The sequence below is a fragment of the Folsomia candida genome, unplaced genomic scaffold (genome assembly GCF_002217175.1).
Source record: "Folsomia candida strain VU population unplaced genomic scaffold, ASM221717v1 Fcan01_Sc070, whole genome shotgun sequence".
NCBI lineage: Eukaryota > Metazoa > Arthropoda > Collembola > Entomobryomorpha > Isotomidae > Folsomia > Folsomia candida.
Window position 1 is genome coordinate 100,952 of NW_019091262.1, and position 24,478 is coordinate 125,429.

At 42.8% G+C, this 24,478-nt stretch overlaps 3 protein-coding genes across 5 annotated transcripts; 1 reads left to right on the forward strand and 2 right to left on the reverse strand.

The window, feature by feature from the left end:
* Nucleotides 1–708: 708 nt before the first annotated feature.
* On the reverse strand, nucleotides 709–4,365 carry LOC110862814 (DNA-(apurinic or apyrimidinic site) endonuclease 2). Of its 3 annotated transcripts, none has more exons than XM_022112020.2 (8): nucleotides 3,998–4,365; nucleotides 3,422–3,915; nucleotides 2,952–3,345; nucleotides 2,804–2,887; nucleotides 2,533–2,732; nucleotides 2,245–2,472; nucleotides 1,628–1,776; nucleotides 709–1,549 (listed from the first exon to the last, which is right to left on the reverse strand). In XM_022112020.2, the coding sequence occupies exons 3-8, from the start codon at nucleotides 3,115–3,117 to the stop codon at nucleotides 898–900; spliced, it is 1,479 nt and encodes a 492-aa protein (XP_021967712.1). In that variant the 5' UTR covers nucleotides 3,118–3,345; nucleotides 3,422–3,915; nucleotides 3,998–4,365; the 3' UTR covers nucleotides 709–897. The 3 variants fall into 3 exon arrangements, with proteins under 3 accessions (XP_021967712.1, XP_021967713.1, XP_035701767.1); XM_022112021.2 differs by having other exon boundaries at nucleotides 2,952–3,132; nucleotides 3,194–3,915; XM_035845874.1 differs by having other exon boundaries at nucleotides 2,952–3,915.
* A 2,583-nt stretch (nucleotides 4,366–6,948) lies between these two features.
* On the forward strand, nucleotides 6,949–18,215 carry LOC110862821 (Na(+)/H(+) exchange regulatory cofactor NHE-RF2). Its single transcript, XM_022112029.2, has 3 exons — nucleotides 6,949–7,434; nucleotides 7,694–7,981; nucleotides 16,822–18,215. Exons 1-3 carry the CDS (start codon nucleotides 7,219–7,221, stop codon nucleotides 17,203–17,205), a joined length of 888 nt encoding a protein of 295 aa, XP_021967721.1. The 5' UTR covers nucleotides 6,949–7,218; the 3' UTR covers nucleotides 17,206–18,215.
* Nucleotides 18,031–24,267, reverse strand: LOC110862816 (glycerophosphocholine cholinephosphodiesterase ENPP6). Its single transcript, XM_022112024.2, has 8 exons — nucleotides 23,477–24,267; nucleotides 21,638–21,861; nucleotides 21,005–21,381; nucleotides 20,699–20,775; nucleotides 20,491–20,628; nucleotides 20,261–20,425; nucleotides 19,934–20,192; nucleotides 18,031–19,745 (listed from the first exon to the last, which is right to left on the reverse strand). Exons 2-8 carry the CDS (start codon nucleotides 21,859–21,861, stop codon nucleotides 19,525–19,527), a joined length of 1,461 nt encoding a protein of 486 aa, XP_021967716.1. The 5' UTR covers nucleotides 23,477–24,267; the 3' UTR covers nucleotides 18,031–19,524.
* Between the last annotated feature and the right edge of the window lie 211 nt (nucleotides 24,268–24,478).

Below are 24,478 nucleotides of genomic sequence, written 5' to 3' on the forward strand. Positions count from 1 at the left end.
CGGATGCACTAGTTTCTACTCAATTAAGAAAACTGCATATGTGACACATTTTTTGATATGAAATCTGCTAAAAAGTGGTAAAATCTGCGCAAAATCCATGACCACCTGCACGGTCTCCGTCCTACATTCTCCTTGTTAGGGAAAGGCGAATTTGTGTAAAATATGTTGCGAAGAGCGGAGGCAGTGGTGGCTGGAGGATCATTATAAAATATCCACATTGACTTCTCCCCTATCACCGCACTACAGACAGACTCCTCTCAACTCAAGATTCAACCAGCACGGCTTTTGTTCTTGTATAGCAACCCGAATTTCAATCTTGCTCGGTGAGAGACTTAACCCCAATTTGTGTTGTTTGCCGTGGTGGGCTGAAATCCGAAGAAATGAGGTTTCCTCCTCAGGAACAAAGCACAAGAACAAAATCGTCTGTGGGAAAAGGTATTAAGAATTCATCTCCGACATGATCTCTCGCCGGGTAAAGTTCACCGAAAAGAGGATGCCGAGGCCTTGTTGTAGTCCGTCCACTGCTGGGTAAAAAGGTGGGCAGGGAGATGAGATCATCATCCCCCACCGGAGATGAGAATCTCGGTGGGAGACGTATCCTGGCATTTTCCAGGAAACGTAGATTCTAAAATGAACTGACTTACAAATTAAATGACCCCCGACATTATGCTGTAATAAATAAATAATGGTAAGAAATAAGGGAAAAAATAATAGGAGGAAAAGTTGGTAAATTTATTAGACAGACTTGCATTCACTTCATCACTTTGGTCAGACCAGGCTATGGAAAGTTTGCAAAAGTGCGAAAAATTCAGGTTGGATACATAAATTTACGTATTCGTAACTTTGTACAAGTCTATGATTTGCTAAGGTTACGGATTTGAGTAAAGTATTTGATAGTTAAGACGCCTTGGAGTTGACCCATTTGAAGAAATTGCAGCTCGCGTTCTTATCCCCAGGTTTTCCCACGCCGCGAGGACACACCCAAAATTGCCGGCCGACGTTGACCCCTTCTTTCGAGACCGTTCGTAAACTGCACTTTTCCCCATGACCCGTGCACGTTGGAGTGTCTGGAGGTTTGAAGAGGAGGCGCCACGCAGACACGGATTCAGCATTAACTTCCTTAATGAATCCGCTGCTCCCGTCGTTTGGCGTGGATTTGGTGATGGAATTCTGATCATTTTCTGGCCCAGTAAGATTAGGCTCTTCAAGCTTGGGTTTCTTAACGAGAAACGAGGCGAGGCTGGACTGTTTGAGGATGCGTTTCTTACGATCAATCTCATTCTGGATGGCAGTGGTTCTAGCTGCTTGGACGTCACTTGGTTTGAAGAGATCGTTGAGTTTGGGCTGTCGGTGACAAAACTGTGCATAGAATTTCGACGCGGTGCGAGGAATAAACGTATTGGCTTTGAATCTTATCGAGTGGAAGGTTGCCGAAATGGGGCAGTGGTCCGAACCCATGATGTCTTGATGGACTTGGGCGTCCCTGAGATATTTTGAGAACCAAGAGTCTACCAGGATGTAGTCGATCCGAGCTCCGTAGTTGTTTTGTCTGAAGAGAAAAATGTATTTAAAATGAGTTTTTTGCAGTCAGGAAATGAAATAAATCAGCTTCTTTAACGGACAATACCTCGCGTTTAAGCGTGTATTCCAACAGGTAAAACTGCCTGGTCGGTCGGGGTGTTTGGATCGGAAAGTGTCCACAAAACAGACCCCGCTTTCTTCATCTTTCGACAAGAGATGGTCCAACCATTGGCGGAATTCGTGGTGGACAAATTGCTGAGGGATAAATGGTTAAAATTTAATAAATTTTCGAATATTATGAACGGCTAAATTTGTAAATATACATATTGTGAGGAGTGAGTTTTATATTTGTATGAAAATAGGAGGCAGATAGATATCGCCTGCCTTCTAATTTATTTCACCATCCGTATCATAGCTCGCAATGGAGAAATAACATTTCCTATGTACCATGGACCACGTTAAAAAATGGTCCATGATAGACCATGGACCTATGCGAGCTATGATCAGGGTCAGTCAGAATTTAGCTTGACTGGTGCGAGTGATTTAGTCACCTTTGGTGTTTAAAAATTCTGATTTTTAAGGAAATTTCCAATTTCTTCGCAGAAAAATTAAAGGTAAAATTTAAATTTGTGCATATGTCGTTGTAGCTTATCTACATAGCAACTCGGTGGTGCGTAAGATAGTCTCGTTTTTATTATCGGGAGAATTTTAATGTTACAATACCTTCGGATCGGTAGCATCAGATTGGTCCTCTAGTTTATGGGAAACATTTAAATCGCCCATGATGACGACAAACTGCCCACTTTTCACCATATTTCGTGCCCTTTCAGTCAAAAAGTTGTGAAAATTGAGCTTAAACTGGCGATTGTTGACAGGATCCGAGGGATCATCTCGCAACCGGGGACAGTAAACATTAATAACGTTCAGTAGCTTTTCACTCCCGTCGGGTTCCTGATTTTATTACAATAATTACCAAAAGTTTGTATCACGTTAATTATTAAATCCACTCACGATAACGACATGCTGCGTAATGACGGTTCGTCCATCGTTATCCCCATACTTGGCATCCGCACTTTGATCCTCCCCTATGTCCGGATAGTTCCCCACGGCGATGGGAAGGTCAACTTTGTATGCGGGTTGAAAGTTTGACCCTGCGATGCCCTCCTCAGCCCGAATCGGAGTGGCAGTGGTGTGACAATAGTTTGCGACTCCTACACAAAATATAGACAAACTGTTATTCAATTTGATTTATTGATTAATTCAATTTGAATTAATTTCTTACCCGAGTAGCCCGAACGATTCTTGCTGAATGAGAAGTATGACGAATAGTCGTCAACACAGGCTTGTGATGCTTCGAGCATATTTCCTACCAACATAAAAATAGATTTCAAGCTGGAATTGGTAAAATGTGGAAGAAAAATAAGGCTTACGAGTCAATTTGGTTTCCTGGATGGCTAAAATGGAACAATTCATTGTTCCGACACGTTTCGTCAAGACTTCTGACATGTTGAAGGTCCGTAAACCGTTCATGTTCCAGGAGATGAAGTGTAATTCGTCGTCCAAGTCGCGACCAATTTGGTCGGTGGTCGCCGCCATTCTGGACAATGCTCACTAAAAAAGGTCACATAAATTAAAACGATGAAATCAGATTCCGAGATGAATTCTCACTCACGGAAGAAGTCGTTTTATTTGCACAGAAATAAATCTGTGAGTGGGTTCCCGCACTGGCAAAAATCTGACGAGAGGGGAAAGTGACGTCTTTGTCCTGCTGGTCTATGACGAAGTTGAGAGCATATTATCCATGCATTCATGCACATTATCCTCCTAAATATTTAAATATCCTAAATGCCTAAATATTTTGTCCATATAAACCCTGAAAACAACGTTAAGTTGCATTTACGATATTGTCCATATCCAGTTACATATTGTCCCTGTCAGTTGTGTAAAAACGATAATTTTTAGAAGTCTGGAAAACACGCCCGGAATTTAAATCTAAAAATGAGTTGAATTGCATTCCATAAGAAGTAGGAAATTCCAAATTGATATCCACATTGTCGCCTCATAATTGTTCAAATATTCCATCTCGAATCATTCAATCTTGTGAGATCATCACAAGCGACACACATGCAACCTTATTTTTACATTCTGCCATCGGGAATGAATGAAATGAAACCTGTTTCGTAAAAAAAACAATTAGAATTTGTCGTTATTCCGCAGGTGATCCATTCCTCGTGGTGGACCTTGCATAAAGCACGTCATCATTTAAAGGGTGATCGAAGCATCTTATTCCTCCTTTTGTATATAAGGGCATATGTTGAAGGGTCATTTTCCGAGGGGTTAAAATTTCCAATCACAAGCTTTCTGCACGACGTCGCAGAGAGCATCTCTTCACAACTGCGAGTTATCGAATTATACGTAAATGACCCAAATTATTTGCATACTACGAGGAGGAAGCTGACTTTATTTATTTACTTACCTTGCAATAGAGTATCATGCGGCCGGGATATTCTCCTCTCATTTATTTAAGGGGCCATAGTCAAGTAGGCACGATACGAAAAAAATAACCAATTGACACACTTTATAAAATTCAAACGTGTTAACGAGCCGTATTATGCGATTCGAATTCCCAATCACTTTTCCTTTTCCTCCTCTTCTTATACTCCCCTCCACTCGTTCGCTCTGGGCGGAGTGGAGGATTTATTAATAAGAATTTTCATAATTATCGTGTAAAATATTGCGTAAAATGCAATGAAGGAAAACGCACATGCATTTAGGCGAGTTGCAAAATGTGAAAAAAAATCCAGGTTTAATGCAGTAATAATTTTTTACAGGTCGATCTATGACAGTACACGGGGTAAAAAAAATCCATCCATTAATTCTGCACAGTTTGGTCTGGATGCGGTTCGTAAGGTTATTGCTACAATTTTAGCGAATGCATATTGATAGGACTCCATTTCCGGTCGGAGTCGTCATCCGGTGATAACTATATTATTATTTACTAGTGATGGATGACACGTTATTATTATTTGGGATGCAATTTCATACCATTTTATTACTCAACCTTGGCCAGTAATTAATGTGCAGACGTCAGGTTTAGGAATGAAATTAACAAGTACTTGGTTGTTGTATGGGAGATGACACAATTCAGGCCGTGGTAAAAAGCCATTTTTCTAGAAGAAGGGAGTCGAGTCACTAAACCAAGAACCACGCTGTCTCTGACCTTGGCTCGTCGTTCCTTCTTCTTGGCTTAAGAATCCTTTTTGTCGTCCCAAGAACTTGTCATTAAACGGTGTGCGGTAAACATTAAGATTTTACTTTTGCCCTGCCTGTGTCTCCTTTTATGAGAGGTTGTCATCATGTCTTTTTTAATTATTGAGTCATTTAACGTGTGCAGTAAATACTTGGGTGGGGCTGTGCGCGAGGGATGTCTGTTCGGGTTGAGAGGGGTCGCATGCTATCTCTGCAGTGAGTCGTGAGTGGTGATCTGCACGACCCCCTCTCATGACGTCTCTTATTAAGAGACGACTATTTATTCAACTCTCTTTATTAAGGGACGACCGTGCATGAGACATGTGACGGATTTTGTCCAGGGGTAGCAGAATGACGCCTTGACCCAGACCATTTCCCTCACTCGCGTCGATCACGTCCTTTTTGCACCGTGTCTCGAAAGAAAAGGAAACGACGAAGGAAACCAATGCGAAGAGTCGTAATCGCAGAATAATGCCAACAACAGTATCCTGACCACATGCATTGGCACAAGCAGTGCTCAATTTTAGCACATGCTAAATAAGCAACCACACAGGATTGTCATCGTTAAATGGAACATATTGCTCACTTTTGGGATCGTAATCTTTTCTTATAAACTCCATGGTATACACGAACCACGACAATATGTTGTCTGTACTGGGTGACATGTCAAATCAGCAGAAATTTGTACACTTATTGTTTTCTGGTAATAAAATATGGTTTAGGCAGGCCTCCAAAGGCCAGGACAAATATGAAGCATTGTGGCAAAAGTGAGAACATGGGTAAATTTAACGTTGACATGTCACGATTTGTTTAACTAGCCTCGTAAATCCTGTAATGTCATAATTCTTCTATTTATGTACCAGGGGAGCAAGAGATTAAGGTGATTTGCATACAAACAGGCACACGATATGCTTTAAAGGGTATAAAAGACAGGAAAGAGGGAAATGTGGGGGTCGTCATGAATGTGAAAAACATCAAATGGGATTTCAGATGTAAAATTTGGAAAGTACTGAATTATTCCAACCTTTAAGCTTTTCTGGAATTTTCAATAAGCACTTAAAAACTTAGGATGCATGAAGCCAACAAGAATTAGGATGTAGATTGTGCATGCACGGATAAAAATCTAGCCGGCAGATTCGTGCGTATCGTCATGCTTATCCAAATGAATGCAAGAAATATGATGTGCAGCTAAAATACTTGCGATAAGCTGATGATTAGCTGGATTCATGTAAAAGAGGAGACGGATTTTGTCCCCGCATCTCCTCCTGGGTGTTTGGGTGACGATCGAATTTACCAGAAAAACCACCACATATCCTCCTCCGTAAGGAACCCGGCATAAAGAATGTGATCCATTGTCGGAAAATTTTGACCCCTGAGGTGACCTTTATTCTGTACTAAATTGACAAGGGGAGGATGGGATGCCTTGAGTCAAGGCCCTTGACCCGTTTCCAATTGGCGACATGCTTTCCGCACGGTGCGTGGAAACGGCTGTGGTTTCTTCTTAGCTAAAAAAAGGTTTGCCCAAACTTCCTCTCGAATAAATAAAGCTCATTCATTTCCAATCTGCTCACCTGCATGTTTGACAAGTTGGACACCCTACTGCTTGCTGGTCACCTACCTCACTCGCTCGCTCGCTCACATGCCCACGAAATGAATAAGGTTATCCTCCTCCTCCTCTTTGAAAGAGTCGTTCAAGGGAACTTTGCCTAAATTCGAATCGTTACAGGTATGCATTTCTTTGTGGGGCTGATTTAGCACAGTTTCATGAACCGGTCACCTAATGGCATCCTAGTCGAGAAGAGACCCATGTTGAATGCTGGCTTGTTCTTCTCATGTTACTTGGGGCTCTGGTTCGTGGTGGCAGGTGGATTGGGTGGATGGCATCCTGATTCTCATTTCGTACACGTTGAATGAGCACGTAAGGAAAATAATGTAATACATGAGGAGGAGGATCAAGTACGTCGGGGGCCTGTGCAAAAGGGATGGCGTCCCGAGCACCTTCTCCCCTCCTGGATAGCATTGTGATTGCGACGTAGTAGAACCAGGAGATTGGTCACGTCCCTTCCGCACGGCCCCTTCCAACCCTTTGGTTATTTCACCATGGACGGACAATCCAATCCACTAAACACTTGTCTATATACTCATGGCGTTGTTGGTAATAATAACAAGTAACAAGTTGCTGGTGTGTGTTGTGGTGGTTGTTGAGATGTCGTGCGACTGACAAATATATTGAAAAATAATATTGCAGCCTGCTTAGTTGCTTCGTTAAAGGTGTGTGAGTTGGTGAGCGGTGGATTCTACTAGTGCGTCGTCAATTTCGTCGTCGCCTCCCAATTTTCCAAACAAGTTGGTATATTCCGAAATCGATTATTGAGCAAGTGGTGTTGCCGTGATTTTTTGGACAATTTTGAATTTGCTCGCTGAGGAACGAGTGAGTGAGTAGTAAAAATGAGCAATTTGCCGGACGACGCGCCACCCCCGCGACTCTGTCATTTAAGCAAATGGCCAGATTTCGACGGCTATGGGTTCAATTTGCATGGCGAGAAGACGAAGCCTGGCCAGTACATTGGCAAAGTGGATAAGGACTCGCCCGCTGACTTGGCCGGATTGAAGGCGAATGATCGCATCATCGAAGTCAATGATACCAACATTTCAAATGAAAATGTGAGGAGAAAATGTTGGGAAGAGATTTTAGCGAGAATTCAAATTTGACACAGTATTTAATTGCACGTTTAGGAAAAAGTGCTCAATTGTTTATGATAGGGATTTGAAATATTGTGAAAATAGATGTGATATTTCATAGCATGAAATTTCTAGATTTTGTTAAAAAATTATGGATTTCTTATCCAGTTTTTGACTACTTGCATTTTCGCTGGGGTGAAATTTCCGCTGTAAATTTTGACCTGTTTTTTTTATGTGGCAGCATAAGCAGGTGGTTCAGAGGATCAAGGCTGTCCCGAATGAGACGAAGCTCTTGGTGATGGACGAGAAGACGGACCAGTTCTACAAGTCGAGGAACATTGTGGTCACGGGGTCCATGCCGAACGTTCTGTACAAGCAGACACCCGTGCCACGCCCCAACGTCACCACCGTCGTCCTCACCCCCACCAACAACGAGACGGTCAATCACGCCGGGTCCACGCACTCCGAGGAGGACAGGCCGTCACGAATGTCGGACAGCTACCACTCGGGATCCGGATCGTCCTCACCCGTAAGTTCACACCCCATCTTTTACCCCCTTCCGAGACACCAATTTCCCCACCTTTGCCCCCCTCTCCGAATGCTGGACATCGTTTCATTCGTATCATAAGCATAGATTTTTCCCTGATTCTTTTTTCCTCAAGTCGGAAATTATTTAACTGGGAGGAAAGCTGAGTAAATATTTTTCAGAAATTTTGTCTTCACCTTGAAGCGTACACGTATGCACTAAAATTGTTGGAATGACACATTTTCCACGCCTGCAAGTTAAACTTGAGCAGGACATTTTTCCCATGCAGAGGGAATAATATTTCTGTAGATTATTTATTAGCATGCATGTATTTCATTGGGATTATTTAATCGTGTGGCGGTGGTTGTGGGAATAATTCCTTAATTCGCTCATCAACTACCAAGCAAACTTGCAGGTCGTACATTTACGACGGTACTGAACGTCCCCATCTCATGCAATGCAATGTTGTTGTGCCTGTGCAGCGTGCGTGGTCATAAAAAGAGGAGCTCGCTCGTAAATCCAATCTCCTCTATGCAAGCGCAGATAAGCCCAGAGTTGTATAAAATTAATGCAAATTATTCCAATGAAAAGATGAATTATTCCAGGAAAAAGTATATAATTTCCAAATCCCATCATAATCAGGGTTAGAATTCAGACCCAGGCGGCGCACGTTTTTTTTGTGAGGCAGGAAAAAAGCCAATTAATTACCCGGCATCATAGTTTTGAGACCTGTTTGGAATTAAAATTCAGGACGGACGATTGGTTGGAAGGGTCAAATTCTTCTTCTTCCTGCTGCCTGCATGAAACTTGTCCAGCGATAATTCTTGTAAGAATAAATGTGACGAGGATTAAATGTCAAAATGTTCATTTTCATGAGAATGCAGAACTCCATGTCTGCTCGTTTTTCACTTCAGGCCACATTTTCTACGAGTAGTTTCGTAATAAAATTAAATTTGTGGGGAGTGACATGAAGGACGTGATCTTGTTTCGTGATGCTCTCCCATGTTCATCGTTGCAAAACTGGCAAAGAATTCACCATGCATAGACACGCAACAAGTAGTTCGTTGTAGGAAGGAAGGAATGCGAGTGTCATTTGCATATTTACAAAAATATGTAAATGCAGCTTATTGAATAGACGTCAATTAACAAGGTAATATTAAATTTCCTTCGTTTGAAAGAAATCTGAAATGGATGAGGAATTTGACCACTTTCTGCATATCCCTGCAGTCCTAAAACTGCGTCGTTGCATACTCACTGGCGTTGGAATATGACGGCGACGGAAAGAGAGAAGTCGCACTCACTTAAGGTGGACACCACCATTCTTGGCACTGTTGTCCGACCGTCGTCACCACCACCACCACCACCACCACTGACGACTAGTGACGACGACTGACTGCATCTGTAAGAGACAACATGTACAGCACGTCTCTCTCAAAGTGAAACTATGCCAAGTCGATGCTTGTTGACGACTTGCCTGCATTCCTGCCATATTTCGAATTGGCAACATGATGTATTTACAAATTCATGCAAGCAAATCGCTACGAGGCTACACATTTCTGTTGCAAAGTTTTGTAGGAATTTTCGAAATTTGTAAAACCTGTAAGAAGTCTAACCTAGGGTGAGGCATAGGTCACCCTTGGACATGGGGACGGGGGCGGAAGGAGACGCCATCCTTTGTGCGAGGCCCTCTCGCGTAATGTGCATTCTGATAACTCGAGTGAAAATTAGGGCGAAGCATGAATATTAATTTGACGAGGCGAGATCTGCGATCCGCCGGCCGGACGACGACTTCGCAACAGTTGTGCACACGAGGAGAAAACCAAACCAGACAATTTTTAGCCGCACAGAGATCCACATTCGCAGAAAGGATTTAAATTGGAATTAAATTCGCAATTAGTTTCCTTTCAGACCGGGATGCCACAGGGTTTCGAGATGTTCAACAATACACGAAGCCGAATATTTGGCCGTGGTGGCAATCAGGGTGGAATTATTTATACAAACCACCTGTATTTTGGACAGATGAGTAATCAATTATGAGCAGACAGGTCACGTAATTAGGCGCTTGGAAAATTTATTACTTTTCAGAAAAACAGTCGAAATTACAAAAATTAGAGTGACGACAAAAAATCAAAGTTTTGCTCCTCTTTTCATCATTCCCTTTATGACCACAAATTTCTTTGCGAAATATTTCCCATCCTTTACGCACTTTTTACTCGTGTTACCACATATTTTTCCCTAAAAAATTGTCCCATTTGGAAAAACCGGACAGTTGCATTTCACAAATATCGAGCAAATTTCGTAATAAATACGTATGTATTTATCCAGTCTCAACCTCAATAATAGAAATATGCAAATACATGCATTGACGTCGCACTCTGACATCCGTCACACGCATACTTTTGCCCGATAATGGCTGATTATTGGGACGAGAGTATTGTACAATATGTGATAAAACTTTGTGGTGGTGGTGGTGATAAAAGCAATGATATTTTTTGCCTCCTTTTGCTCTTTTGCATGACTTATTTGTTTATGGAATCGATAAGTAAATACAGCATCCACAAATGTGACACCTTTTCTCCTTCGTCTCGTTGGGGATCAGTATTTGCAGTTTATTCGCTGAAACGTATGCATGCATGCAACGCCTCCTGCGCTCCTGGTACAAAATATTTGTTGGGCCTGCTTATCCTTCTGTTTGAATGGCAGATAAATGTGCAAAGTATGCACGACGTAGTTAAATAGATAGACCCACGGTGACGACTTGTTCTGGTCAGCCACATATTGACGAGGAAAGTCTTCTTGTGGGTGAGTCACTATTTAAATCGGGAAGCTGTCTTGGTCTCAGCTTTGATTTTGATTCCGTAAATCAAAAAGCAACAGGGAATGGATTAAGATGATGACACTGTTTAAATGCAAATTTTGCACTTTAATTCACAACACGGTGGAATTGACGAGATGGGGTTGAATGGGAGAGAGGTGTATTTGCATTTTTGCAATTTGGGACGTCTCAATTGCGACTTTCTCATGCCTGGTTTTTCATCATCATGCTGCATGCTGGTACTGTGCTAATTTACGAAAAGGTATGCATCACATAATTATGACACTCGAGGGCTGTGCGGAAAAGATGTGGCTGATTTTCCGCTACCAACTTGAGGTGAAGTGGGGGATGCCGTCCTTTCTGCACGGCCAAGCTCTCCCCGTGCGGAGAAGGATAGTGCAAAATTTTAACATTTTGATGATGGCGGAGGAGGAAAACCAAATATTTGGGAGGATTGAAATTGAATGGCATGGGTTGTGTACTTTGTATTCATTGTTTTCCCAACATTTGCATTTCAAGTGGCGCAAAGAAGGTCGCACCCGGGCTGAATACCAATCCCAAAAAAATGGTCCAAAAACATCTACCACGACGACGAGCATGAAGCATTGTCACGTGGGCTTCCTTCGAGTCCATTATTGCGCTTGGAATCTCGATACTTTGCAACAAGGAGAAACCGCATGCCCAGTCGGTTCGATAATTACACTGGGGAATGAAATAACGATATCGATGCTGCATGGGAAGGCCTACGTCGTGCAAAAATCAGGCCGGAAAATATCGGATATTGAAGACAGGGATTAAAAGCCTCGTTTAATGAGGTCGTGCTCTCCAGTACTTTGACTCGAATGGTAAAATTAAGACGTGTGCATGGATGGAGTTCCCATTGTCAAGTCAGTCTCTGGAGGAATAATAATTGCGGCGATATAAATATGAATGTGCCGGTGCGTCACGTCACGTTGCGTACTTGGCTCTTTATCCAGCATCTTATTCCTCACGTTGAGCCTCGTGTGTGTGGGAGCATAAGGAGGGGCGGCCATTGGGGGCATGTGCATGGTGGAATTATGTCATGTTTTATGACTTGGCTTGATCATGCATCCTCATAATTTTCTACCGGCACAATTGGCTCCCACCGACATTGGGGTCTCAGGGTCGATCTGAGCAATTTTCCTCCCAAAATGCGATAAATAAAATGACTCTGAGCCGTGCAGAAAGGACGCGACCTACTCCAGACAAGGGCAACGAATCCTCTGCGGTCTCTGCAATCCAGCCTTTGCGGAGGAGTGGACATTGTGGTGTGACCTCGGAAAAAGGATATTGCACATCCTCTCTGCACAGCCGCACCAAGACAACCGTCTGGTGGCATGCTATTTGCCAATTTTTTGCAGGCTTCGTGTTCTATTTGCGAAAAATGATGGAAATAATAGGAAATTTTAGTACGTAGAGCAGACAGGTGTTTCCAATGCCAATCCTCCCTCGATGAGTAACAGGGTTTGGAGGCTGCGCGTGTAGAGTGGCATCTCCCTCGCAATGGGTGAAAATGGGTCGAAATCCAGGACGACTTTCCTGCACGGGCCCATGTGCAAGCATTTGTTTAGCTGGATCATGACAATGCTCGTGGAATATGAAATTCGCGAAGAAAAACATGGACAGGTTTGGGTTCTCATTGGAGAAAAATATCTCGTTTCCTTTTCCTGGTTTTGGTTTCGCTGCTGCTCAGCAGTGAGCACTGCAACAACGGTGTGTGTGGGTTATTAGCATACTCCGGACAAATATTTTTTTATCCTACCCTACTCATGTTGAGCTCAACACGAGTAGGGTAGGATAAAAAAATATTTGTCCGGGGTATGGTTATTAGGTTGGAGCAAAATCAGGTCGGAATTACGTCCTCTAGAAATTTCACAATCCGAACGACTCTTGTAAACATATTGTGTGGGTAATTACACTTTGCGCAACGAGCTAATTGGGAAACAATGGGAGCCCAATTAAACAAGATGGGTAACCATTATTGTTCCCTGATTGTAGACGAATATGTATTTCAAGCTCAATTGGTCCACTTTCATTCATGGCTTTCACTCCGTCAGGGTCGTTCAAGGAGGACGTAGAGTAATTAAAGTATACCCACTACTCCTATTTTCTACTCGTATGGATGCATGGAACGGATTTTCCCTCTGATTTATAACGGCGTAATACTTGGAGGGTCCCACGGACTTCGAGGCTTCGAGGATCAAATTGAATGATGAATGTTTCAAGAGGATGAAATCCCACGATTCCCTCTGGAGCTTTGCAGAAGGGAGGGGATTTTTTCTCAGGGCGAAACCTCACCCCTCACCAAACTTCACGTGGGCATTAGAAAGGTCAAAATCGGCCGTTCTGATTTGTTCTGCACTGTAAATAATGTGACAACAAATTATCCTCGAGTTAAGTTGTGTCCTTACCCCGTCAGTAGCATGGAATTTCTTGTCTGTACGAGTATGCCTAATTATAATTGTATCACAAACTAAAGCCGGCTTTTCTAATTGGACATTTTGAGCTTCCTGCACAATATTTTCTTGGGTAAAATTTTTGCTCCCACATGATTTAGCGTGTAATCACTTTCATTTTCAACCTAAACCACGCACATCGAAGGCAACGCGGCCTCGTGGACTTTTACATAGTTAACGAAATAAATTTAATCAGCCATTCCTTGTTAATGGCGCACGGGAAGACATTCCATTTGCTGATGATGATTGTGACTTTGGGATGAAACTTAGTCTGCATTGTCGTGAAATTGTGTCGACTCTGGGACGACCCTGAGGACGGAATGAGAATCAACAGAGACAGGGGCTCTAATTGGATGTGTGAATTATTATATGCGCACACTGAAATATTGAGCAGTGGGGGTCAGGGTTTGCAATCGGCTCAAATCTTGATCAAACCCAATCGCCCCACCTTCCAATTAAAGGAGTAATTAATGATTTAATGACCCAGTTACATGGTTGATTAGTGAAAACATTTGTAGGCTGTATTTTTAGCCCGCATTACTTATTTATCAAGAGCGAATAGATTGCATTGTCCTTTGGTGACTCATTTTTTGCGAGGGATAAATATTTCGTCCCTTGTTAAAAACTCAATCGTGGTCGGCCAACTGCATGCAGTAAAATGTACATAGTATGCAGATTTATGGGTCAATGTACTGCATATGTATACGCATAAATTGCATGCTTCATAAAAGTTACTCTTCTCTCTGAAGAAATACTGCGACGCGTATATTCTTGCTGGAACATGGTCAATGTCAAAATCGCATGAGATAAATTTGGCGAGGGGTGATATGTCCGGTGGGAAGTGTCACGAGAGCTTTTCACGTGACGGCTCCATTGCGCCACGTGCTCAAGGTGGGTGTAACCCATGAGGGGTCTGAAAAATGTGACATCGTTTATGCCTAACCTAAGGTATTTTGCAAATTATGCAAAACGGATTTTGGATTTGATATTCCTAACCAAACCAGGATAGTCGAGTTACAGTTTCTTGCTCAGAAACTTTGCGACGTGACCATTGTTTTTGCACTTGTGAAATTGTTATGATAAAAATGAAATAAATCTAAAACCAGGGTTTCCTAGAAGCGCCATTGGAAGGTGCCTTTTGTGTCTGTCAATGGGCGATGCATGTAAATGTACATAAGTGAAATATGGAGCTTATAACTAGAAATTAAGCACCTTCAAATGCACTTAATTGAGTGCAGTAAAGAGAGATGTAGATTTCTGGCTTTTGTAACGTGATCGCATTTATGTATACACGCATCCGACTGAGATTAGTCCAATTCCGATTTTTGCACAGACAGGAAATGCAATCCTATTTTTAAATCCGTCGGAAATGTGACAAATTGTGAGGAGAACCTGCGTAAAGTGTGTGTGGTCATTTTTGATGCACTCTTTTTGATCCTCAAGTGTGCACGACATCATTTCCGCACACTCCTCTCCACCCAATCGGAATTAATACCACTCGTATTTACTTATTGGAAATGAATCACCAACCAATTTAATCGAAGGGAAAGAGAAATCTGCGCCTTTGTCCGTTAAAAAAAAGATTTTTAAACATTATTCGCATGTAAATATTCGATTCGTGTCGTATCTCATCAAGCCCTCCGTCCGTACATTTACCGACTAACGAACTCTATAGCGAAGCAACGATGTGGTGGTTAACGGATTGAATAATGATGCGGTGTGGTGGTGGTGGAAACAATCAGTCATAAAATATTTAAACACGGTTTCATAATTTAAACACATCTCGAAACAAAGGGACAATTCAAATCCTCACTGGCTACAGCGAAGCAGAACCCTGGCCGAGTGCCGACTAGCACTTAATGGTCAAGCAGATTAAAGACTTTGCTTTTCTGCGGCTTGGTAAATAGGAAAACGAGGATACCAAAAGTGACACGCGGTTCCACGAGTGCACTTTCCAACCCGCAATTTCACTCATTCATTTTCTGGACATGAAATTCTGGACATGAAATCCTGATTTTGGGCCACGTGGTGGGGACAAAAGCGTTAAAAAATAGGGATAAATCTCCTCTCGAGGATAAACTGACTCTGTCACCTCGTCCCAGTCATTGAAATAATTATGATTCGATATCCGTTTAGCTGATTAGACTGAAATAATTACTTTTGAGCAAAGTCAAAATAGACGAGCGGTTGATGATGCAGATTTCTCGTTGAGTAATTGCAATTATGCATGATGCATATATGCACTGCTAAGGTAGGCCTAAGGACTGCGCTTCGTGTAGTGTCCACTCATAGAGTTGTGCTATGACAAGTGTACATACGACCAACCCATCGGCACTGCAGGGACTATCTCTTCTAGAAAATGGCAACACTCGTCGTCGCAGTTGGCTGAAAATATTTACAAGGCAATGCTGATCAGTTCGTGTAGGAATCTGAATATTGGGCACATCTTAATAATCAACGTCCGTCCGTCGATGAAGGATTCTCTGAGAGCGTATGATGTCACTTGAGATTGGGAGGCCGTCGGCTGACGAGGAATGCAAATCGTAAAAGTGGGATGACGCTAAAACTCCTTTGTTTCACTTCCGCATGTTTCGTTCCCTTTTCCTTCGCAGCGATAAATCTTGTCAATTGACCGATTGATCAATTCCTCATTGTGACCAGGGGACCGTGCAGAAGGTGCGGGGCAAACTTTCTTCCATGGGCACATACCCGCATTTTACGCTTATTTGTACTTTACTCCTTGGGGACTTGAGCCATAGTTAACAATGAGATCTATTTGGTAGCTATTTGGCATTATTTGCCAAATTTGCTATTTGGACGATTGTGGATAGAATAGAATAGTCATCATTTGCGAAAAGTATTCCTACCAAATCATATTCAACCAACTATTCCATCTTTACTGCCCGTGTTATATTGTGCATATTTAGCTTACTCACTTTAGGAGAAAGGAATTAAAGGCATAACGAATAACAATGTTTTATAGAGACTGCATAAAATTTGTTGTTTGTGTCACCAAGGGTAGAACAGTGGAGTGTCTGATTAGGGAAAAATACTTGAATGGAGAGATATGTACAATACAATACAAATTGGTGGAAGCGCGTCACGAAGACTTCCGTACCAACATAAAACATAACGTGATTTCCAGGAAATTTGTATTTCCTACCTACCAGAACTCCATTTTTGGTACATATTTTTGCAAACTATGGACAAAACCATGACAAACCTGTCTAAATTCTGAAGTAGAACTATTTTGGTTTGGGATTCGAATCCCACTTTAGAGAAATAGCTCAATATTGGTCTGACCACTTTGCGTGAACGGGTCTCATCAGATCTGTTTGTTCCGACCATACGTTCCGTTCTGGTAACTTAACGAGTCTGCAGTCTGGTAGCTTAACGAGGCGTGGTCACGCATATCTACCCCCTCGATCCCTGTGCAGAAAGGATGTGCTCCTTCTTTGCCACTATTTTCTTGTGACTCGAAAGTGGGAGAGCGGGCCCCCATCTTTCCTCCAGAATTCCTCAGAAACTAATTCCTGTCCATGTAATTTCAGAGCAAGACGAATTCGCTGAAGAAGGAGGAGGCTGCTCACCACCACCACTCCTCCTCCGCCTCCCACAGCCCCACCCACCATCGTGGAAAGAACGGCTACAACGGGAATGGAAACCACAGCGTTGACGACGATGGGGGCAGCTCGCTGGGCGGCGGTCCATCCCCCACGCCATACGCCATGTCAACCACGCCCAGCTCGGCGTCCCCCTCGCCCATCCCCATGCTGACCAAATCCTCGTCAGGGAGCAATGCCAACGGGCTCGACTTGAACATGACAGCTTCCGAGATGCGGGCCAAGCTCGCGGCCAGGAAGAAGGACAAAATGGACCCCAAAAATCAGAATATCGACTTAAAAAAGAAGTACGACATTATTCAAACACTTTGAAACGGAAGCGGGCACGATGCAAAAAATGCCAGAGTCTAAAATAATATTGGATAAGATAGAAGATAGCGTTTAAAAAAAATTAGGATAATTTCAGGATGACATCCAGGGGTCAAAATCAAGCTAAAATCCATCACATCTACTACTTTGTCCCTTCGTTTTGAAAATAATTAGTTTGGGCAATAAGTAATAAATAAAAATAAATAAATAATTCGAATAGCTGATTGGTGTAATTTTCGTCGGTGAATAATTATGAGTTTACTGTAAACGATTTGGACGGGAAAATGACTCGTCCATATTCATGAACTTAGATTTTGATGAGTTAATCATTCCGTTCTAAAAAAAGAGTGCTAAAATTATACTTTAGAATTTATTAGAATTTATTTAGTTAACTGTTTCAGTACTTATTTAGATTTGGAGTTAAATATTGTAGAGCGAATTTTGTAATTTCTTCTTCATCTGACTCTGTCCTTGGGGTGTGCGGTTTGCTATTTGGTAAAAACGGGATTTCGTACATGAATGTTGTCCAATTAAGTAATACAAAAATAAATGAGCTTTAGACAAAACTTGAGCAACGAACTAAAATTAACTCGTGAAAAAAGACAGTATAATTTTTCCAAATTTGAGAAATTCAAAAGTTGTAGTAGGCGAAATTCGGGTTGAAAAAAGGTGTCAATAATTTCACTTCAAATACTGATAGCTTTTTTGACATGAATTTATTTTCACTTTACAATTTACACTCTTACGTTTTCCACTGTGTTTAGAATAGTAGTCGTAAAATCGACAGGAAAGTGTGCACTTTGTCTAAATCAGTACTTACTATTGTAGTTTTCGTCGTTTGAATTATATATTAAGAGGATTCGATAACTTGTTTTTTTTCAGGGAATGCTAACAGGTGTGTGTCGACGATAAGATAAAAATTAAGTATTTTGTATTATCTAGAATATTGATAAGTATACGGTACAAATTATTAAAAGTCGTCCTGAATAAATAAATACACTATTTCGTGTTGACTTTTTGAATTTTTTTCTCACCTAAAAATTTAACAATCATAATTTTAAACAATTTTTTTGAAACACAGTTTGAGACATTTATTTATATTTACACATTATGTTGATCATTTTGCAAAATCTGCATCTTTTCTTTTTTTATAATCTAGGAAACAATAGCACCCAAAATTGTGTAAAAATTAATCCCAATTTCAATCTCATAAATAGTCTGCTAAACCCATGCAATTACAGTTATTTCTCTATAAGATTTCATAAAATCACGTTTTTAAAATCCTTGATTATTGTTATCGTTCCGTTTTATTGATAAATTGGACTGGCTTTGAATCTTATTGAACCCGAAATTTTTTAAAATTCTTGTATTTTTCTCTAAAAGATTCTCTAGCAGAAATTTCTATTTTTATGGCAAATAATATTTATTGTTTCCATTTTCCATGATTGGATTTCTCTGTATTGAATCTCTGTAGTATTGTAATAATGTGTAATACATAGGTACAAATTAGCACCACGAACCAACCACTTGCGTGCGTGCATTCTTACTTGGCTACTTCTGCATTATTATCTCGACTGGATTGGACGATAAGAAGGTAAGTTTCTCTCTTGATCACAATTAACAATAATTTCAAGATCAGTACTTAAAATAAAATTGAATCTTCCCTTACCGACTAATGAACATTCGTTTGTGATTTTTTAGCTAAAACTAATTGTAAGTATGATTTGTGATTCGTAATGAAAAATAATTCCAGGAACTCACTCTTCCCTGCGAAATAATTCGTCTTGTTCTTGTTGCATACATAAACGCAACGGTGTCAAAATAACAATAATATTGACGAATAATTCGGGGCCGCACATGCAATTAACTTCTTGTTATGCTTAATCAATCGTAACTAAATGTGTAATAATAATGGGTCGTTATTTATTTGCATAAATACGTATTTGTATCACTGGCCGGACAAACTAGAGTAAAACTGTTTTCTCACACGAGTTTGCTTCCGGTTTCCAGACAAATGAATTTCTTGTCATCATGATAAAATCCCGCCAATTAATGAAAACCTTATCCAAGGCTTGGATACCGCTTGGCGGAAACGAATTAACTAATTAATCAACATATCATCACACTTTGCTTGTAGGAAAGTCTTTTTTATGGATCAATTCATGGTACGAGTTACGTGAATACGTGGAAAATTCTGTTTTTCGTAAGTTTACGACAAACAATGGAAAGCTTTCAGGAATATAAAACCTTATTCGAGACAAAAAATAGTGTGTGCAGAAGGATGAGGGCGCGGGCGGCGGAGCTTATCCAGAAATTGGTGGCTTAGTCATTATGTAAAATTAAAAGTAATGGAACGAGCAAAAGTGTGGCGAGGGTGACGCCGGGTGACGACGACGACGCTCTTCTGGCAGCACTGACCAACATCCCCGCCACTTTGGACCACGTCCCGTTATTCGGCTGGGCGGGGAGGTGGAGCAGCTTGGCGAAGAGTTGGTACTCATCCACCAAATGGATCGGAGGGTGGACGATCCCCTTCTTGAAATCTGCGGGGACCGAATTTTATTAAAATTTTACTAGATTCGTATCTAACCGTGCAAACTTTGTAAAATATTGGATGATATTCACGTAACATGGCTTATGATTTTGGCAAAAATCGTCCCTCACAAAGTTTGGCATGAATCTGCTCATGTGAAATTAGGGAAGTGAGAATTTTGCAAAGAAATGTTTTTACCTGGCCCCCTGGCGAAGAAAATGGTGCGCATATCGGTCATATTGGTGTAGCCGTGCGTGCCACGTTGGGGCCTGAAGGGGACGTAGGTAGGACTCCGCGGAACCTGTTGGGAACTTTGGAGCCCTTGGAGGTAAAAGTTGGGCTGCGCCACGAGGAGGATTTCCTGCACAAGGCGGTGGTTCTTGAAGTGGTATTCGTCCGGAATCTCGTCGCGACGGTACACGTCAAAGCCGCGCCGGCCCTTCAAGTTCTCGTAAACCTGAGGGACACACATTAAATTAGGTGACCACGTGGTTTCGATAAGAGCTCTCCACTACATGCAATTACAGTGTCTATCCTCCTGCTGTAGGGCGCAATCTGCATCATGGCCCCCTTTCCGAGAACTTTGTAGACGTAGCTGCTGTTGACATAGTCGCCCACGGGGACGTACACGGTCCCAGATCCACCCCCAATCCACGTCATCCCATGGTCACTCACCACAATCACGTTCACCTGCAAATGCACAATAGCTGGCGTACTAATTAACTAAATATGCGGCTAATTGGAGGAATGAGCACCTTGTCGTCAAGCCCGGTGTCGGCCATCCTGTCCAAAAAGTCGTACATGGCGTCATCGAGGTCTCGCATGGTTTGCTTCAACTCGGCCGAGTATGGACCGAACTCGTGCCCCACAATGTCCAGGTGTTCACTGTAAACCTAGTTTATGGTGGGAAAAAGTTAACTGTTTCATTTATGGGAGAGGTATTTAAATGTGGTAATTTTGTACCATGGCCAATTCATAGTCCTTCAGGAGACTGTCCACCGCTAGGTTCAGCGTATTTCGAAATTGATCTATGCCGGGCGCTGGAGAGTAAGGGAAACAGAATTAAGTTGTTGTCGCTAGATTTTTTTAGCATATTTGTATACACTGGAGAGTAATTGTAATTAAGAAAAGTAATGGGAGCAGAGGTCAGAGTAGGAGTTGCAGGATTATTAAGGACGCTACTTGGTGACCCAGATATGCATACAAAGGAATGGAACTAGTCGTATTTGGTAGGATTGCACGTAGTGGGAAATGACTCTGCACACCCACCTGGTCGATAGCCGGAGCAGCGATGGGGGAGGATTTCCTGGAAGGGGACATCGCACCTGGACCAGAGGTGGAGAAAGGACTTTTTGTTCTGCCTCGTGGCCGTGATCCAGATGGGCTCGGCGTCTTGCCACCACAAGACTTTGCTCGTCGAGGAGTCGTCGTCCAGGTCGAAGACGGCCCCGTGCTTCAGGTCGAACATGTAGTTGGCCAGGATTCCGTGGTTCTCGGGGTGGAGGCCGGTGGAGATGGTCGTCCAGGCGGGGTAGGACTCGGAGGGAAAGATGGGCTCCACCCACTCTGCCTGCACACCCTCCTTCAGGAACAGGGGGAAGCCCCGCAGCTCACCCTTCGACTGGTCGTAGTAGTCCCACCGGAATCTAATCCCAGAAACCATAAGGAAACATGTTTTCAAAAATACGCAACTTCTGTGGACCACTTCAATTTGGAAAAAGTTAAAATAAGATTAAAATTATGAAAAATTGGGACGCTGACAAATTGTCCAACGAGCTAAGTTGGACAAGTTAGTTAAGAGTAAATTCATGTTTGGACAAATTATTGGGCCAAAAAGTATCCCAACTGGAGGAATCCATCAGGTTTATTGTGTGTTGGATAAATATTTGGTCAGCCACGTACCCATCCATCATGATGACGAGGAGCTTGTTGACCGGTGATGGAGGTGGTGTCACCCCGGACGACCCATCCGTTTCCTCTGACGAGGCCGGGCTGGTGGTGGTGGCGGAAGTGGGGTGGTATTCATACGCCGTCACCTCGGCCTTGTTCAGGGCGACGACGAGGAAGAGGGCGACGAGGAGGATGTTGACGAATCCAAATATTCGCCCACATCGTGCTACTCCCATCTGTAGAAAAACACGCATTTGTGTAACTGGCTGAGCACATGGATCATTAGCGAGTGCTCCTAACTGGCCGACTAAGTAAGGACTGCACTGTGAGACGAGCTGCCAAATAAATCTGGGTGACACTGACTCTGACTCGGGACGGAGGACGAATGGGAAATGTGCACGCGTAACTTGGTTCTTACGTCCTCGAGGTGACTGCATATCCTCCTCTCGCACCAGAGGAATATGTAAATGGCCGTGCATGAATACAAAGTGTACGAATGGGGGATGCAAAGTGAGACGGTGCCAATATCGTCTATCCCGTTTATCCGTCCACATTTGTTCATGTCGAGGTGCAGAGCTGGGTGTCGTGCTTTCTAGGTGAGTCTGGCCTCCTATTCGGTTGGTGAGACGAGAAAAAGCAAGGTTTATTGGGTGAGAACTTGTTGTCTGTTTACGTACGGGGCCGTGCGGAAAAGTTGCGATCGCAATTTGCCCCTTCCGCACCATGTCGCCAAGAGAGGAGGCAGAAAGAGATTGACTCCTCTCTGCACGGCTACTCGAGTTGGGTGCTTATGCAAATTCCATGTGAGAAGGTCTTTTTTGAAAAGCAAGCCTTGGTAAATATGCAGGAGGACAGGTTTTGGTTTTGTTTAGGGAGCGAACTGAGCACCAAGAAGTTTGAAGGAGTAAGATTTACAGAAACCCACCTTTCGTTTTCCAATGTTTAGAGTTCCTGAATATTACAAAAAACTGAATCCTTTTGCTGAGAGAGAATATGTGTAATTTTAGAAATCAGAGACAATGGAAAGATGACAATGTCGTCCAGCTCGTGACTGAATTCTCCCACCAAACTCGCCCCCAAAGTTATACTTTCTCAGTCGGTGGAGAAAGTCGAAAACGCCCCTCGAATTACATTCACCAAGAAAGCGATTCTCTGACAAGAAGTGAAATGAAAATGAGGATTTATCATGTTGTTCGCTGTGTCGAAGGGACCGGGCAGAAGGGGCGGGACCGCTTTTCTTGTCCGGCTCAACAACCACCTTCCACCCTCGACATAGGGCGAGACGAGTGAGACCACGTTCTTTCCGCAGAGCCTCCTCGTCCTCTGAGTGATGCCAATAAGAAGATGGAGCAGGCTTGCAAATCGCGTGTATCGTATGAATCACTGAGCAAAATACTGTTAATGTGACTGATAATCTTTCCTGGGAGAAAGTCGTAAGATTTTGTGAGTTTCGTGCTGGGAGCAGTGCAGAAATGGTGGCTTTTACTCACGCAGGCTGTGTAGCCTGGACATGGTGGGGGCAGCGGAGATGAGATGGGCCACATCCGATCTGCACGGACCCCGCATATTTACGACGGTGCGTCTACTCACTCACTCAGTCTGGAAGAGAAAGCATGTCTGTCTCGTTCCTGATTTGATAGATTGCGATGTAATGATGAGCATGATGAAGACGAAGCGTTCCCTATCATTTCATGGCTGCGTTGTGCACACCAAATAAAATCCCAAATATTCCATGCTGGGGGATTCACTCACTCACACATTTTCATGCAGATTTTGCAAATCTGTTGTACCCAAATTTCTCCCAGTTTGAAACATTTTGCCAAACCTGAGAGACTAAATTTATCCACGCACCTTTTTACTCCCAAACTGGAACTGTTATCCTTTTCTGCTGCTGCTGCTGCTGCTTTCACTTGGTCAGCCAATTCATCCCAGATTGGCCAATGATGGGAGATTAATATGCTTCTTTTCTGGATGCGAGCGTCGACCAAAGGAGGCCACGATCGATACGCGTGCACATTCTAGTCCGCCGCTGTCCAGCACAACTTTCTCCCTCGACCTCGTTTTGGGCATCCCCAAAATAATCACGACACCAGCTTTGAACACATCTTGGGGTGGTTTCTATGGTCCTCGTACCACCTACGCGAGGTCAAGATGAGCAACTAACCAGGGCTGCCTCCATCCCTCCCACAAAGCACTCACTCTTGTCAGTAACTATCTAGCCAAGGGTTGCACCGCCTCTCACACTGCCATCACTAATTTAAATGGCTCATTAATTCTTATTAATTAATTCCTGACGAAATGCGAGTTGGGGATAATTTGTAAGTTTGGATAATTTTGTCAGCTAGAGTTTTCTGGGCGTGTGGACCAAGGAGCAACCTTGGTGTTGGTCGCCTGGTTCTGTGTACATATTCGTCACCAGTGTGGCTGGTCTGGTGCTTAAAGTTAGTTGGAGGACGACGACGACGACGACGACTATGCAACTATTGAGACTGACTGGGCCGAGGAGGAGATGACGATGGTGACGAGGGGAGAATATTCTCTGCATTCTCTTTGAGCCTCCACTTTTTGCACACTTTAGGTTTTAAGAAATTCGCAACTTTATTTCTCCACACTGTTTACAAAGTGTGGGAGAGAGTGGAGTGGATCCCGAGTGCTCAGTCTCGTCGTTAATAAAAGGGGAGCATCTTCTCCGCATTTCGGGCCCATCCGCAAAATCTCGAAGTCATTTTTCCCATTTTTTGTCCTCCTATCTCTCTCTCTTCTCTCTCTCTGTCTCTGTCTCTCTCTCTCCGAGATCAGACACAGCCCTGGTTGGGTTGAATGGAGAGAGGAGTACGAATCCATCGGCTGTGA